Genomic DNA, 15,927 nt, shown 5'->3' on the forward strand with positions numbered 1-15,927 from the left:
TAATTGAATCCTTTAAGTTATAATAAAAACTTATTTGAGGGAGGAAGCCGATTAAATCTACTCTGATGAATGCTGTACTAGAATATGATTTCAAAATGAACTGGTAATTTCCTGAATGTTGATTTTAATGTCTGGAATGTGTGACTTGTAGAAATTTACTTCCAAACTAATTTATCTTTTCTCAAGTCTTTATTTATCCCTCCTTCTCTGAAATCTATTCTTATCACTTTTTAATTTGGCCTTTTTCTGACACCTAACTTTGTTGCCTCAACTGTTGTACATTTATAAACCCAATAACTCTTCTAATTTTTCAATGTGATCAAACCAACAAAGTTTCCTATACGATATACATCTCTCCTGTCCAGATTTAATCTTCCTCTGAAATCATCACATCTAAGCCTGTTTTTAAGAGTAAGATTGCACATCCATCATATCATTTCTCTTGATGCAGCACATTAACTTTCACTTCAATACATTGTGATATTTTTTGTGATAACTTTTTGTGGTTGACAGTGATAATGCTCTGCTAGTTAGTAATAGAAGTTTCTTGAACTTACTCCATCCATTTCTAACTCTTGCAATCAGACCCTCTAATATAGTTATGTGCTGATATACTGACGGTAAGCTTTCATATGAGTATTTTCTAAAAATAAAAAATAAAAAAAAACGATTTTATGAAAAATTAAATTTATTTTCTAAAAACATTAATGTTGGAATTATTTTTTTCATAGATCCTATATAAGACTGGTTTCTGTTATATCAATCTATATTTTAGATGGAAAATCAAAAGGAGAGATTTATTTTTGTTGTTTTTATAAATTATAAATTTCTTTTGTTGCAGGTTTCCGTGCTTGTTCTAGCTCACACCAGAGAGTTAGCCTTTCAGATAAGCAAAGAATATGAAAGGTTTAGTAAATACATGAACAATGTGAAAATAGCTGTGTTCTTTGGTGGCATGCCCATCAAGAAAGATGAAGAAGTCTTGAAGAAAAACTGCCCTCACATTGTTGTTGGAACTCCAGGACGGATTCTGGCATTAACGAGAAATGGAAAAACTTTGGTACTCAAACATGTGAAACATTTTATCCTTGATGAATGTGATAAAATGCTCAATGAGTTGGGTGAGTCAGTTTAAAACAATGAAACCAAATTTCTTTTTGTTTTGTTAAAAATTTTCATATTGATACGAAATATTTTTTTATCAGAAAAAAAATATTTCTTATCAATATGAAAATTGGAACACGAACTGCTATAGAAGATTCATGACTTAAGTAATCATTTTGATTGGTGTTCAAAAAAATTTTGAAAATCAGAAAATGTGCCTAAAACTATTATTTTCCCTAAATTCAGTTGTTCCTGAAAGTTAAGTATGTCAGGATTTTAGAACATTAGAGAACAGACATGATTAAAAAAATCTTTGAAATCACCATTATTGCCTATATACAGCCATATATATCTATGGCTGCATATATGGAGCCATAGATATCTATGGCTGCATATATGGAGCCATAGATATCTATGGCTGCATATATGGAGCCATAGATATCTATGGCTGCATATATGGAGCCATAGATATCTATGGCTGCATATATGGAGCCATAGATATCTATGGCTGCATATATGGAGCCATAGATATCTATGGCTGCATATATGGAGCCATAGATATCTATGGCTGCATATATGGAGCCATAGATATCTATGGCTGCATATATCGAGCCATAGATATCTATGGCTGCATATATCGAGCCATAGATATCTATGGCTGCATATATCGAGCCATAGATATCTATGGCTGCATATATCGAGCCATAGATATCTATGGCTGCATATATCGAGCCATAGATATCTATGGCTGCATATATGGAGCCATAGATATCTATGGCTGCATATATCGAGCCATAGATATCTATGGCTGCATATATGGAGCCATAGATATCTATGGCTGCATATATGGAGCCATAGATATCTATGGCTGCATATATGGAGCCATAGATATCTATGGCTGCATATATGGAGCCATAGATATCTATGGCTGCATATATCGAGCCATAGATATCTATGGCTGCATATATCGAGCCATAGATATCTATGGCTGCATATATCGAGCCATAGATATCTATGGCTGCATATATCGAGCCATAGATATCTATGGCTGCATATATCGAGCCATAGATATCTATGGCTGCATATATGGAGCCATAGATATCTATGGCTGCATATATGGAGCCATAGATATCTATGGCTGCATATATGGAGCCATAGATATCTATGGCTGCATATATGGAGCCATAGATATCTATGGCTGCATATATGGAGCCATAGATATCTATGGCTGCATATATGGAGCCATAGATATCTATGGCTGCATATATCGAGCCATAGATATCTATGGCTGCATATATCGAGCCATAGATATCTATGGCTGCATATATCGAGCCATAGATATCTATGGCTGCATATATCGAGCCATAGATATCTATGGCTGCATATATCGAGCCATAGATATCTATGGCTGCATATATCGAGCCATAGATATCTATGGCTGCATATATCGAGCCATAGATATCTATGGCTGCATATATCGAGCCATAGATATCTATGGCTGCATATATCGAGCCATAGATATCTATGGCTGCATATATCGAGCCATAGATATCTATGGCTGCATATATCGAGCCATAGATATCTATGGCTGCATATATCGAGCCATAGATATCTATGGCTGCATATATCGAGCCATAGATATCTATGGCTGCATATATCGAGCCATAGATATCTATGGCTGCATATATCGAGCCATAGATATCTATGGCTGCATATATCGAGCCATAGATATCTATGGCTGCATATATCGAGCCATAGATATCTATGGCTGCATATATCGAGCCATAGATATCTATGGCTGCATATATCGAGCCATAGATATCTATGGCTGCATATATCGAGCCATAGATATCTATGGCTGCATATATCGAGCCATAGATATCTATGCATGCATATATCGAGCCATAGATATCTATGCATGCATATATCGAGCCATAGATATCTATGCATGCATATATCGAGCCATAGATCAATGGTTATAGTAAATTAAATGACATTTCAAAACCGCACACAACCGTTCTCAAATAATAATTCTTATTAGAGATAAGAATTTTTTTTCTATGGACTATTTTGGCCATACTGTATAGTGGCCATTTCTGAATGCCCTTGTAAATAGTGGATATGCCTCCGCTAAGTTCTATTTTGTGCCACATTCAACCATTCTGGAGAGACGGCTAAAATAGAGACTTATGAAATCTTTTAATTTCATCCTCGAGAAATTCATCTTGGGAGGGAGGAAATGTTATAAAATATAAGCCAATCATTTGACAATAAGTGATGATTGAAAACTTCCTCTTAACTCGTTTCTTGGGTTGTTTCTCTTTGGAAGTGGTTCAACTTCGGTTATAGTCAGCTAACACTTCTGATCTTAAAAAAAAAAATTTTTTTCATCCCTAGACATACTTAAGTCATCAATCTGAGTATCGATGCTAGTGCAAAATAGTAAATGATTCCTGACTGCTACCAGGAGCCGTGACAAAGCAAATCAGTTTTTTTGCTTTTTTTCTCTCACATTTTTTAATAATCATTGTTGAAAAGTATTTTCAATCTTTTTTTAATTAAGAATTATTGAAATAAATTTTTTTTTTTTTTTTTTAAGACTTATTGAAAATCTTAAACTATTTTGGGAATATTTTTGGGATACTTTCTTATTAATTTTTTTTTTTTTTTTTTTTTTTTTTTTAGTATTTGTTAATTTGATTTCAATAATTTTATTTTCATACTTTACTAAACATTATATAAATTCAAATAAAAACTTATTCCTAAATTAAAAACAGAAAAACGTTTTATAATTTCATAAACATTTTTTTATAGAATTTTAAATTAATTTTTTAATTTTATTAAAAATACAAATAAAGACTTATTTTTATCCATATAATTTTAATTTTTATTGTATATTTTACAATAATGTCCTATTTTTATATTTTATTTCAATAAATTGCTTCATAATAGAAATGCTGGAGAACAATAAAAGTGAAGTAACTGATTTGCCTTGTCACTGCTTCCGGTAAGCAGGGGTAGAAAATTAGGAAGTACGTTAGCTGACTATAACTTCAAATAATTTAAAACATTTTTCTGGAGACTTTTATTCATTCTAAAAAGGCATACTGCCACTCAAGTGTGTAGGAAGTTGTTTGTTCACATTACATTTAAATTTATGCAGTTTGATGCAGTCACGGAACTATTATTGGCCAAACTAAATAAGAATTTAACATCAGGTTGGACACTTGAGAAAGGTACTATGTCCATGACAAGTGTTGTTTAGGAAGGTTTCTAAATCTTTCTAAACAACACTTGACATGGAATTGTTAAAGGAAAAAAGGCTTTCAATGCATTTAACATGACCATCTAATATTTAACTACAATCTACTATAGACTGGAGATCATTTAAGTTCACCAGAATAAGCTCAGAATTTCAGTCTAAAAAGGATAAAACTGACTATCCTTAAAAGAAATATCTTAGATTTGTTTTCCTGTGAATGTTTAACAGTATTTTGGGGGGCCTATAATCTTCTGTATTAACTTGTGGGTTAATGACTACATAATGTCTCTTCCTCTGGATCAGTGATCTTTATACAATCATCTATATAGTTGCCCTCTCCCCTGAAAGTAGAGGCTTTTCTTTGTTAGAATGCAATGCTTATATAGTTACATTATATACTTCTTTTTATTAACTTGTCTCTCCTCATGAAGGCTTGATGTGGACATTATTGAATATTATAAGGATACTCCTTGGTTATTTTATTTGCTACTATTGGTGACATGACTTCAATGTCAATAGATTACCTGGAGGAAAAAAACACTTCCAGCTTATCTAAGAGAAGCCAAAAATTCAATTAAATACCTTTCCAGAACTTCTTAAATGGCTAGTTTATAAATATGTTGTATGGCATAAAATGATTTATGGACTTAATCTGCCATAAAACAATCCCAATCTACCCGACTCCAATGTAATGGATAACTCTACTGAAGACCATTATTTTTTCCAAATAATTTTATTTGTTCTATTAATCTGTAAAATTTTAGTCATCTCAATTATTAAATGTTTTGATAAGTTTTTGTCAAATTTGTTAGAATGTTAAACTACCGGTATGTAGATTTAAAGTTGGTTTTTTTTTTTTTTTTTTTTTTTTTCCAGATATGCGGAGAGATGTACAAGAAATATTCCGTATGACTCCACATGAGAAGCAGGTCATGATGTTTAGTGCTACACTAAGTAAAGAGATTCGCCCAGTTTGCAAGAAGTTTATGCAAGATGTAATTATTCCCACTTCTTCCTCTAAGCGCATCTGTGCACATTTGTGTGCTGACCGAAAAAGCTGGTGGCTACCAATCACATGAAGATGACAGTGGAATATGCTGATTTAAATTAATTCAACTTATTTAGGCAACTTGAGATTCTTCTATTAAAATCATATGTAATAAAGAAAGATTCACCTCTGGCAGTAGTTCACCTTAAATTCAACATTTTAAGCCTTTCAGATCTAAAGAAAAAATTAGTTCCTCCCTTTTACTGAAAATATCAGAATGTTTTCCTTATTCTTTAATGATTAATTGTTCAATTACACTGGAGGCACACAAATACCCTGAACTCTCAAAGTGATGGGCAAAGTGTGACTCCACAATATATTCGCTTTGATCTCGTTTTCTGATAAAATAGTTGTTAGATCTCTGGTGCATATTGATAAAAGTTGGGAATCTTTTGTGGATGTCCATATCTCTGCTCTCTTTATCCAATCTCTGCCTGGCTGTCCTGAAATAGCCTCCATCAATTGGAATGGGAATAGGTGGAAAAAGCTACTGGATCTGTGGAGACCGTTCCAACCTCTTCATTATCGATGAGATTTTCAGGAAAGAAAACTCCCTGCTCACCAAATGTATGGTCAACACCAAGTGAAGAAATGGAAACCCATTCCAGCTGCAGTTTTGCAACAATCTCTCTCTCTGTCTCTTTTTGTGCTTTTTATTCTATTTTGGAACTGTTCTTTAAACAAATTTAAGATTAAGCAATATCGTGTGTGTGTGTGTATATATATATATATATACAGGATGTCCAAAAAAGGAAAAGATTTTTAATGCTTAACTTCCATTTTACTTTAATATTTTAGAAATATAAGTATAATTAAAAAGTACAATCCAAGAGGTTTTTAAATGCAAAAAAAAAAAAGTGCTTCTCTTTGCTACAAAAATGAAACCAATGTGTTGTTTAGCTCCACACACTTGAAACTTGTTCATTCTTTTTCAGTGTGACTTAAAAACTCTTATTTTATACGTTTTAAACTGTCTACCATTAAAAAAAAATCAATTTATCACATTTTACAAATTAAAAGAAACTTTGCCTTCATTTTGAGACATCCTGTATTGAAGTGGGTATTTATGTGGACTGATCATCTGGCATGCCAAGTTAGTCCTGTCATTTATAGCACCACTCTCATTATAGATGTTAGCAACCTTTAAATACCTGATTCTAGAAAGAATTGAAGAAATTAGTGCCAACAACAGAAATGTGCTGATCAAAATTTTGTACTATTGCAGATTCATATAAATTATGTCAATATAAAAATACTTAAAAAAATTTTTTTAGTATTTAGCTTGATTGTTAATTTTTTTTTAATGAAGTTTAAGATTTTAATTGTAATGATTATTCACATGTGCGCTCAGAATATGCCTACATAATGGATAAACTTTATCATTTTAATATTTTTCTAGAAGTTTCTCAAAATTGATATCCATTCATTTATAGGTGTAGTAAACTTTGTATCACATTTTAGAACAGTTCCAACTTGATGACCAAATCTGAACAAATAACAAATGCTATTGTTTATAATTTCAGCCAATGGAAGTTTATGTTGATGATGATTCCAAACTAACCTTACATGGATTGCAGCAACATTATGTTAAGCTGAAAGACAATGAAAAGAATCGAAAATTGTTTGAACTGTTGGATGTTCTTGAATTTAATCAGGTATTAATATGTAACCTGTTGGACAAATGGTGATAATTTTGATGTTCAAAAACTAGTATTGAAATTTGGAAAAATTTGTTGAAACATGCTTGGTGATTGTTTTATATATATATTTATATTATTTGAGAATTAAAGCAAATGTGGAAACAATAGTTAGAAGGAAGGTTATAGCAGGTATTTTGACTTTCCACATAGTGGAATATGTTGAAGCTGGAAAATGAAAATGATACAAGTAAGCCAATGATAAGTATGGAGAAAGTTCTGAAACTTATTTAAGAGCCGCAAGTGGCAAGAGAACTGCCTTATGAAAACTAAGAAACTCTAAGAACAAAGTCAAACATCCAGTCAAACCAGTGATTGTCTAGTTTCTCTGGTTCAGTTACATAATGTGCAAAACATGACTAGCTTACAGTTTGCATGAATCCTGTATATTGTCAAGACCAAATTCCTTCAAGATGTCACATTTTTGAAAAGGGATTTGTGACTCAATTTAGGTATTTATACATAACTAGCAGGCCATCCGGCATTGCCTGGTCATAAGATACGCATAAATGACATTTTAATTCCTGCAGACTATTTATTATTATAGACAATTCTGTATTATATTGAACATAATATATATAGTTGTGAGATCAAAACTAAAAAGATATATGCAACTTGGGTGCCATCAGCTAGAACCAAAACATACAACTCTAATTCCTGAGCCACGGCCATACATATAATTAAAAAAATAACGCTTAACCTAGGAATGTAGATTTGTGCACGTAAACAAGTTGAAACGACTACTCCTGCCAAGGTCAACTGTGTTTTTTTTTTTTTTTCAATTTTGATCCCTTGGCAACAAATCTAAAGTGTCCTACAGGTCCAAATACCCTATATATAAAATTTCAACTCTGTATACCAAATATTCATTCAGGAGTTTGGTAGAGACTTTTCGCGCACACTGACAGTCACTAATATATATATATAATGTAATTATGTGCTAGAACATTTTCATCTTAAATTCTATGCCATTATGTAGAAACTATGCATAAATAGAATTCAGCATAATAGTGACCTGAAACCAATCATCTAAAACTATATAGGTATATTGATTTATTTATTGTTACAATAATTTTCAGAATATTTTTTTCTTGTCTTAAAAATAATTTCCAGGTAACTATTCTTTAAACAAATCTTCGACAATTGGGCGATTCCATCTTTTTAAAAACCGGATTACAGGTGATAACTTACATATGGACATGGAATTAATTGCCTTGTCATATTATATGGACAAATCGATGAATTATACAAGATTCAAGCAAGCAAGGACGCCTGGACAGTCTACAGTTTTATAATTATTAAGATTGCTCTTCACTGGTAAACGCTGAGTGGATAGGGTGACTGTGGTAAGACCATGTGTTTGTATGCTTTATATCACACTTTCAGTTAAAACTAAGTGGCTGAAAACTTTTATGACTTTATCGGTCTCCCTGAACTTGCCGAATTTCAGCATCATATATTAAGTGCAAGACAGTTAAGATACTAACTGTCCCACCTGCAACATGGAGGATGAGCTGATTGCCAAGATCAAACCCATGCTCAAGAACACCATGGAAATTCAGAACACCTTAAAGTGACTTGTATTCAGCAAAGATCGTCTATATGCTTTGAATTTAGAGAATATATCAATTATTAGCCAAGAAATGTTTTTTCTTAAAAGTTTCAAATTTGTTTTGAACATCCTGTTTTTTTGGGGGGGGGGGTATATTTATGTGATTAAAAAAATTTTTTGTTTTTAAATTGTTTTTGCTTAAATTTGGTTTACCAACAGAATTATTTTTAAAATTCCATATGCAACTCTAACACAATGTAATACGAGTGGTATTTTATTACAAGCAGCATTGACAGTTATTAACAGCTATTAGAAAACTTTTTTTTTTAAACAAAATAAAATTGATTTTTGCCTTTTAATTTACATTCATTTTATTTTATTTATTTTTTCATGAAAAGAAAAGTTATCAAAATTGTAAATTTGGTTTTCATGCTTTTTAATTTTTTTTTTTTTTTTTTTTTTCAGTATCATTCAGATACTAGATATATTCTGTTTAAATTTTTGTTTCCAAACAAAACCCAATTTTTTATGTATTTTTTATGCTTCTTTAAGAAATAACAGGATTACCTTGCATTATCAAAGAAATAGATACCAAAACAAGTTTTAAAAACTAATATATCTTGACTAAAATAAAAGCTTTAATTCCAAGTGCATAAATAAAACTCGAAAACACACAAAATTCTACTGAATTGACTAATTTAATTTATCTTTATATGCTCAATTTGGTGACTTTGTAAACACATCACTTAATCAATATAAAGAAAAAAGTGGAAACCCAAAATTCAACCTATTTTTAAAAAAAAAAAAAAAAAAAAAATGCAGAAAAAGCTTTGTGTATATTCGTCACAAGAGAAACATTCCAAATTGATCAAGTAGTTTTAAAAAAAATTGTTTTCGTTTTAACTGAGACAATCAAATTTTATATGGAAGTAAGAACTGTACCACGCTGCCATATTTAAAATTCATCACTCGTTATCTCCCTTCAGATAATCTAGTATTGATTCCTAAAACTCGTTAAAAAAATTTTTATAATAATAAATTGAACAAGTATATACTTTTTATGTGATTTTTCGCATATATTTTCATTTCCATGACCAGTACGAACATCAGAAAGATGTTCTTGTATTTTTGTTTTTAACTAGGTTGACTTTTGGACTTTCATCATATTTCTATTTAAATTTTTAAATATGACCGTTGCTGATTATATTATAACACCACGTTTTAAAATACCCCAAAGAAACTAAGTTTCAGAATATTTATTCTTACCAAATTACGCAGGGTTCAAATTTTATGTTCATCAAAATATTAAACCCATACTAAAACATCTTTTGTAACATTGATAAATGTTTTGTTAAACAACTGCTGAAAACTGATGCATGGAAAAGTTAGTAAAGTTATTTTTATTTAATTGAATTAAGGTCTGTAATTTCATTCAATAAAAATTTTTTTTTTTTTTTTTTTTTTATCTCTGCAAAATATAGTGAATGTTTTAAAATTGATTTTGCTAGAAGCAAACTTCATTAGATAGTAAAGAAAATGTGACATTTTGATATGTTTAATATTGACAATTTTTTTTTACAAACTTTGATTTCTTTGTGTGCATTGGAAAATCCAGATTGTGTCTTAGGGGTGTTGTTATATTGTTCATTTTTGCCTTTCAATTCCAGGTAATAATATTTGTAAAGTCTGTTCAACGATGTATGGCACTAGCTCAGTTGTTGGTGGAACAAAATTTTCCTGCAATAGCAATTCATAGAGCAATGACCCAAGAAGAAAGGTGAGTTTTCTTCAGCTTAATGATACCAACATTCAGTCTGAATTTTTTTTCTCTTTATTGTTTTAGACCAAATTGTTTTATTTATTTATTTTTTTTATATATATAGATTATCTCGCTACCAGCAATTTAAAGATTTTCAGAAAAGAATTTTAGTTGCTACCAATCTGTTTGGTCGTGGTATGGATATTGAGAGAGTCAATATTGTGTTCAATTATGACATGCCAGATGATTCTGACACCTATCTCCACAGGGTAAGTTCCTAACATGAATTTTGCTTCTCAATATAGGAATGAAAAACAATTGAAAAATGAAAATAGCTTTTAGTTTTCAAAAACTGCATCTCTGTAAATCCAGAATTAAAAATAAGGGGACATATTTAGTCCAACTAAATAGTAATAATGTTTATACTTCAAAGTTTTATTTATGTTAAAAACCTTAGTGAAATCTGCCAAAACAATTGAGAATCCTAAAAGTAATAAAAAATACATTAGGGAGCAGATTGCATGGTATTTCTCAGAATATACAGGCTACAAATCATTCTTTTTGTTTCTTAAAGTTTATAGAAACCTGCAATAACTTTCTCAACCGGCATCTAAACTATAATGAAGAATTACTATTATGTAGCAAATCACACAGTACTGTTTAAAAGTATGCTTAGCTCAGTTTCTCTGAAAAGAAAAACAAGTCAAGCATGCATAGTCTCCCGTGAGTGCACAATGAACAATTCTTTACAATAGCCAATGACGCTCAGCTCATTTAAATGCCAACAAAGCTCCACGACACTTCCCAAAGCCAGAGTTGCACCAAAAGAAAGTCATGCTGACTATTTGGTCTGCAACCGGTCCCATCCATTTCAGTTTTTTTTTTTTTTTTTTTTTTTTTTTTTTTTTTTAATGCAGGCAAAATCATTATTATGGCGGTGAAGTACTGTTGACTAATGATTGGTGTTGTCAGTTTCTGATGCATTTCATCCATAACAAATGAATGAAATGCATCAGAAACTGACAACACCAATCATTAGTCAACAGAAAAGGCCCAATTCTCCTCTACAACAATGCCCGATCAAACGTTACCAAATCAACCCTGCAGAAGTTGAACAAATTGAGCAATGAAACTGTCTTATCCGCCATATTCTTCAGACCTCTCATTGACTACCACTTGTTTTGCGTTAGCAAAAGTGTGTTGATTCTAATTGTGCTTATTTCAATCAATAAATTTTTGAGTTGAGATATGTTCATCCATTTCCACATCACCTGCTTCAGTAGAAACTGGAATCTTAAAGCGATATCAATCATACCCGTTATTATAGGTGCCACAGGGTTTATGAAGAAGAGTCTAAAGTCCTACCTAACTAATATTCCTGGTGAACCCAGTGCAAAAGAGATCCAGACAATTGGAACTTAAGGGAACAACGAGGATAATAAAAAGCACGGCAATGTTGGCAGCTGATTTCGCTGCCCCATACCCAGCGTTACAAAGGAAGAAAATTAAAAATCAAGTGGTAGGACAAGATATCTGACACGGAGACTTTAGCCAAGACCGTCTTAAAAGACAAGATGGCCGGTGGGCAAAAATAATTTAATCTGCTAACGTCATCACGGATAGTCCCTTAGTTGCTTGACACCGGTAGTCACTCGTGGATATCATAACGTCTTGAAGTCAGTGTAATATTTCTTTTTTTTATTAAAATGCCTTCACAGTGCATCATTCCAAATTGCCGAGGAAATTATCGTAAAGGACAAAAATTGGCAGTATTTACATTTCCGAAAGATAAAGAATTATAATGCAGTAAAAAAAAAAAAAAAAAAGATTTTACACCATATCCATTCAGCAAAGTAAGTTTTAACTGTATTTAACACGATGTAACTATAATTTAATTCAATATTATCATCCTAAGTTTTTTACCATTCAAAAGAAGCTTCAAATAAATTGCTGATATTAAAAAAAAAAATTTTACAGCATACAAAACTAATGAAAATGCGAGACAATATCGACTCTTTAAAACACGTTCTTTTGAAGAGACGATTTTTTTAAGCTGTTGACACACGTTTTAAAAATCTAGCAAAAATTAATTTTCCTGAAATTTTTCAATATTTAAAAATAAATTATGCCGGCTGATAAAATTTTAAAACTAGAAAGATAAAATTTTAAAGCTAGAAAGATAAAATTTAAAAATACTTTTCATATATATAATATATATATATGAAACTAAACTAAAAAAAAAAAAACTCGTTCACTCGTGGTCTTATAGTTCATTTCATTAATGTAATTGGGTTTGTATTACTGTACACAGATTCGAAAAAGTTGTCAAAAAAACAAATATATAACAAATAAATGTTATCAAAGGCAAGATAAGTTACTTTTCTACCAAATATTTTTCGTGTTTTTATTCAATGTAACATGTTTATTCAGCTCGAAAAACAGTGTTTACCGATGTATTCGAAAATTCAAGATGGCGTCTGATTCTCTCTTTAACACGGTAAGTTTGGGATAAGGTGTTATAAATAAAAAAAAAAAACTATACAAAATACTATTAAAAACCCGCCAAATATATGTCAACCTATGTCACGGTAACATATATTGAGCGAGTTTTTAACAGTATTTTATCCGGGTTTGTATTTATAACACCTTTTCCCAAACTTACCGTGTTAAAGAGAGAAATAGACGCCATCTTGAATTTTCGAATGCATCGGTAAACACTGTTTTTCGAGCTGAATAAACATGTTACATTGAATAAAAACACAAAAAATATATCCAGTTTGGTAGAAAAGTAACTTATCTTGCCTTTGATAACATTTATTTGTTATATATTTGTTTTTTGACAACTTTTTCGAATATGTGTACAGTAATACAAACCCACGTATTTTAACAAACTGAAAATATGGATATAAAAAAATGATTTTGCATGTTATTTTTGTTATGTGGTGAAATAATCTTAAATAAGAAACATGATTTTTTTCTTTAGGTTAATTATTTTTTTACTGTGCAATATTTCATGAATTTATTAAAAATATTGTTTTTGATTTTGAAAAATGGTTCATTTGCATTTAAAAATATTCTGGTTCATTTTGATTAAAAAAAATCATTTTGATTTTAAAAAAATATTGTTCATTTTAATATTTGTTTATTGTCTTAACTCATATCAAATGTTTTGCTTGTGTTCTGCTTCAAATATTCATAATCTTGCATGCATAATTTTCATTTAATTATATTAAATAAACTTCAAGTTTACTACAAATCAAATCGTGTTCCTTCACTTTTTTAAAATGTAATTTATAAGTAATTAAAGAACGCATTCTAATCTTTAAAATCTATAATACAACGAAATATTCAATTGCTTATAATACTTAAACAACTTGTTTTTTTTATTATTTTTTTATTATTAATATTAGATGAGTTTCAGTATAAATCATCATGTTCTTTCTTTATTTCAATCCAATTTTGAAGTTTTGTAACGCTGTCTGTAAAAATTACTGTTCATTATTGACAGTCTTAAGAGTTCCACATATCTTGCTTGTTGGGACCTTGGCGATGACGTCATTTTTTCAGCTGGCCGACCATCTTTATAACGAAGGCCACGCTTTAGCCCAGTCAAACCTGTTGCAACAGTATCAGGTTCATTGGCCGGGTCATGCATGCCGCATGTAAGATTCAAGACTTCAAAAGTTTCTTTACAGTGCGTTGTCTGAAGGAAAAAGTATTTTTTGATTGTGTTTTTTATTATTATGCATTATAATTGACTATTTAGTGTTCCTTTCCTAATCATTTTTGTTTCTTGACAGGTTGCTCGTGCTGGCCGGTTTGGAACTAAGGGTTTAGCTATAACGTTTGTTTCTGATGAAAATGATGCCAAAGTGTTAAATGATGTCCAAGATAGATTTGAAGTGAATATTACAGAACTGCCTGATGAAATTGATATATCATCATACAGTAAGTTCATTTTGGTTTCAGTGAAGATTGAAAATGTCACTTTTGAACAGAATTCTAGTTTTTCAAAAACTTCGTAAGAATTAGTGGTAGAGAATAATTTTCAAAGTTTACCTTTTTAAGAATTTACTCTAAAACTTTCTTGATGGTGAAATGCTGGTTTATCTTTGTGACCAACATGTACAAGCGTTTCTAACGAGCATGGTTACCTGGCGTCATCCGGGATTCTTAATTCCATAAATTCTGTAGATTACAAAACAATCAGCTTAATATTGTAGTTTGAGATTTATTTTTTTTTTTTAGGATAAAATCAGTGAAATTTCTTGTGCATGGATGAGGTTTATACTCATAACCTCTGCCTTTAAGTACGACGTTCTGTTTATAACTTACCGAGTTAATTCTTTCTCTCCCCTTAAAACCAGAAAAACTGTTGTCATCTTTCTCTTCCCCTCTCAACCAAATACAACAAAGGAAGAGAAGGAAAGCTTCCTTTTTTACTGGTGAATATTAAGTATTTGGTATATAATTAATGATTTTAGATAGCAGTATCATGATTTATGATGAAATATTAATATTCATGAAAAAAAAGGGACAACATTGGCTAATATTTGCTTTAATAACTGTGAACAAATTCCTTTGTTAATGTGTCAAATCAAATTTAAAAGCTGAATTTTTTTTTTTTTCTTTTTTCAGTTGAGGGCAGATGAGCAACTTCTCCAAACTGTATGGAAGGATATGTGTGAATGCAAGAGAGGATTCATTCTGAGGCCGTGTGAAGAAATAACCATTAATATCATCCATTTTAAAAATGTACTTGTTCTTATGCAATATAACTTTTACTCTTTCAATTGTTTGTTTTTAAGTTCATTTTCTCAATTTGAATCAAAATTGCTTTTAATTTTATCAAATAGTTGAAACTTAGAACTATTAGTTATGGTTCAATACTTAATTCTAGTAATTAAAAATGCTTTACCTATCAAGCCATTAAATGTATGTTCTTTTTAATAGCTTATAATTTGTATACATGAATTAAAATCAGCAAAACAAATGTTGAGATGAAACTAATTCGATTTTATTTAAGTATAATTTACTATTTTGAATATTTTAACATATTTTCATCTTAGTATTAAAGAATTTGTGAATAGCTATTTTAGCTAAATTGACCAAAAAAAAAATTTCTTTTAGTCAACTATTTCACTTTTATATAGCAACAGCGGAACAGCTTTGAAATGAAATTGTCATTCTATGAATAGTACAATTTTTATATATAGTTTTCTATGAATAGTACAATTTTTACTTTCAATTTCAAGCACAGATCAGTTGTGTAATACTTCTCTTCCCTTCAATTGTGGTGGAAAGTGGTGACTAAAAGTTGATTGGTTATATTGAATAAAATATAAACTTGACCGACATCTGACATTTTTATAAAAAAATTGGCTAAAAAACAAAGGTGACGGGGGGAAACCTGCTCAATGTTCCACTAAAATTATGTTGTCCCTGTGATTCCAGAGGAAATGGATTTCTCCCTGGCACTACCTGCAGTATGGAGCTAAAGTGATG

At 30.7% G+C, this 15,927-nt stretch overlaps 1 protein-coding gene across 3 annotated transcripts in view; it reads left to right on the plus strand.

Moving 5' to 3' along the window:
• The window catches only part of LOC145241479 (spliceosome RNA helicase DDX39B), a 428,954-nt gene extending 413,739 nt beyond the window's left edge, over positions 1 to 15,215 (plus strand). For all 3 annotated transcript variants that reach the window (XM_080104476.1, XM_080104474.1, XM_080104475.1), the window contains 7 exons: positions 842 to 1,121; positions 5,243 to 5,361; positions 6,938 to 7,069; positions 10,331 to 10,440; positions 10,547 to 10,691; positions 14,223 to 14,370; positions 15,061 to 15,215. In XM_080104476.1, the coding sequence (XP_079960602.1) occupies positions 842 to 1,121; positions 5,243 to 5,361; positions 6,938 to 7,069; positions 10,331 to 10,440; positions 10,547 to 10,691; positions 14,223 to 14,370; positions 15,061 to 15,074 (948 nt within the window). In that variant the 3' untranslated portion in view covers positions 15,075 to 15,215. The remainder of the gene's footprint in view (positions 1 to 841; positions 1,122 to 5,242; positions 5,362 to 6,937; positions 7,070 to 10,330; positions 10,441 to 10,546; positions 10,692 to 14,222; positions 14,371 to 15,060) is intronic.
• The last annotated feature ends 712 nt before the right edge of the window (positions 15,216 to 15,927 follow it).

Source organism: Euprymna scolopes, chromosome 20 (genome assembly GCF_053919585.1).
Source record: "Euprymna scolopes isolate OS-2025 chromosome 20, ASM5391958v1, whole genome shotgun sequence".
NCBI lineage: Eukaryota > Metazoa > Mollusca > Cephalopoda > Sepiida > Sepiolidae > Euprymna > Euprymna scolopes.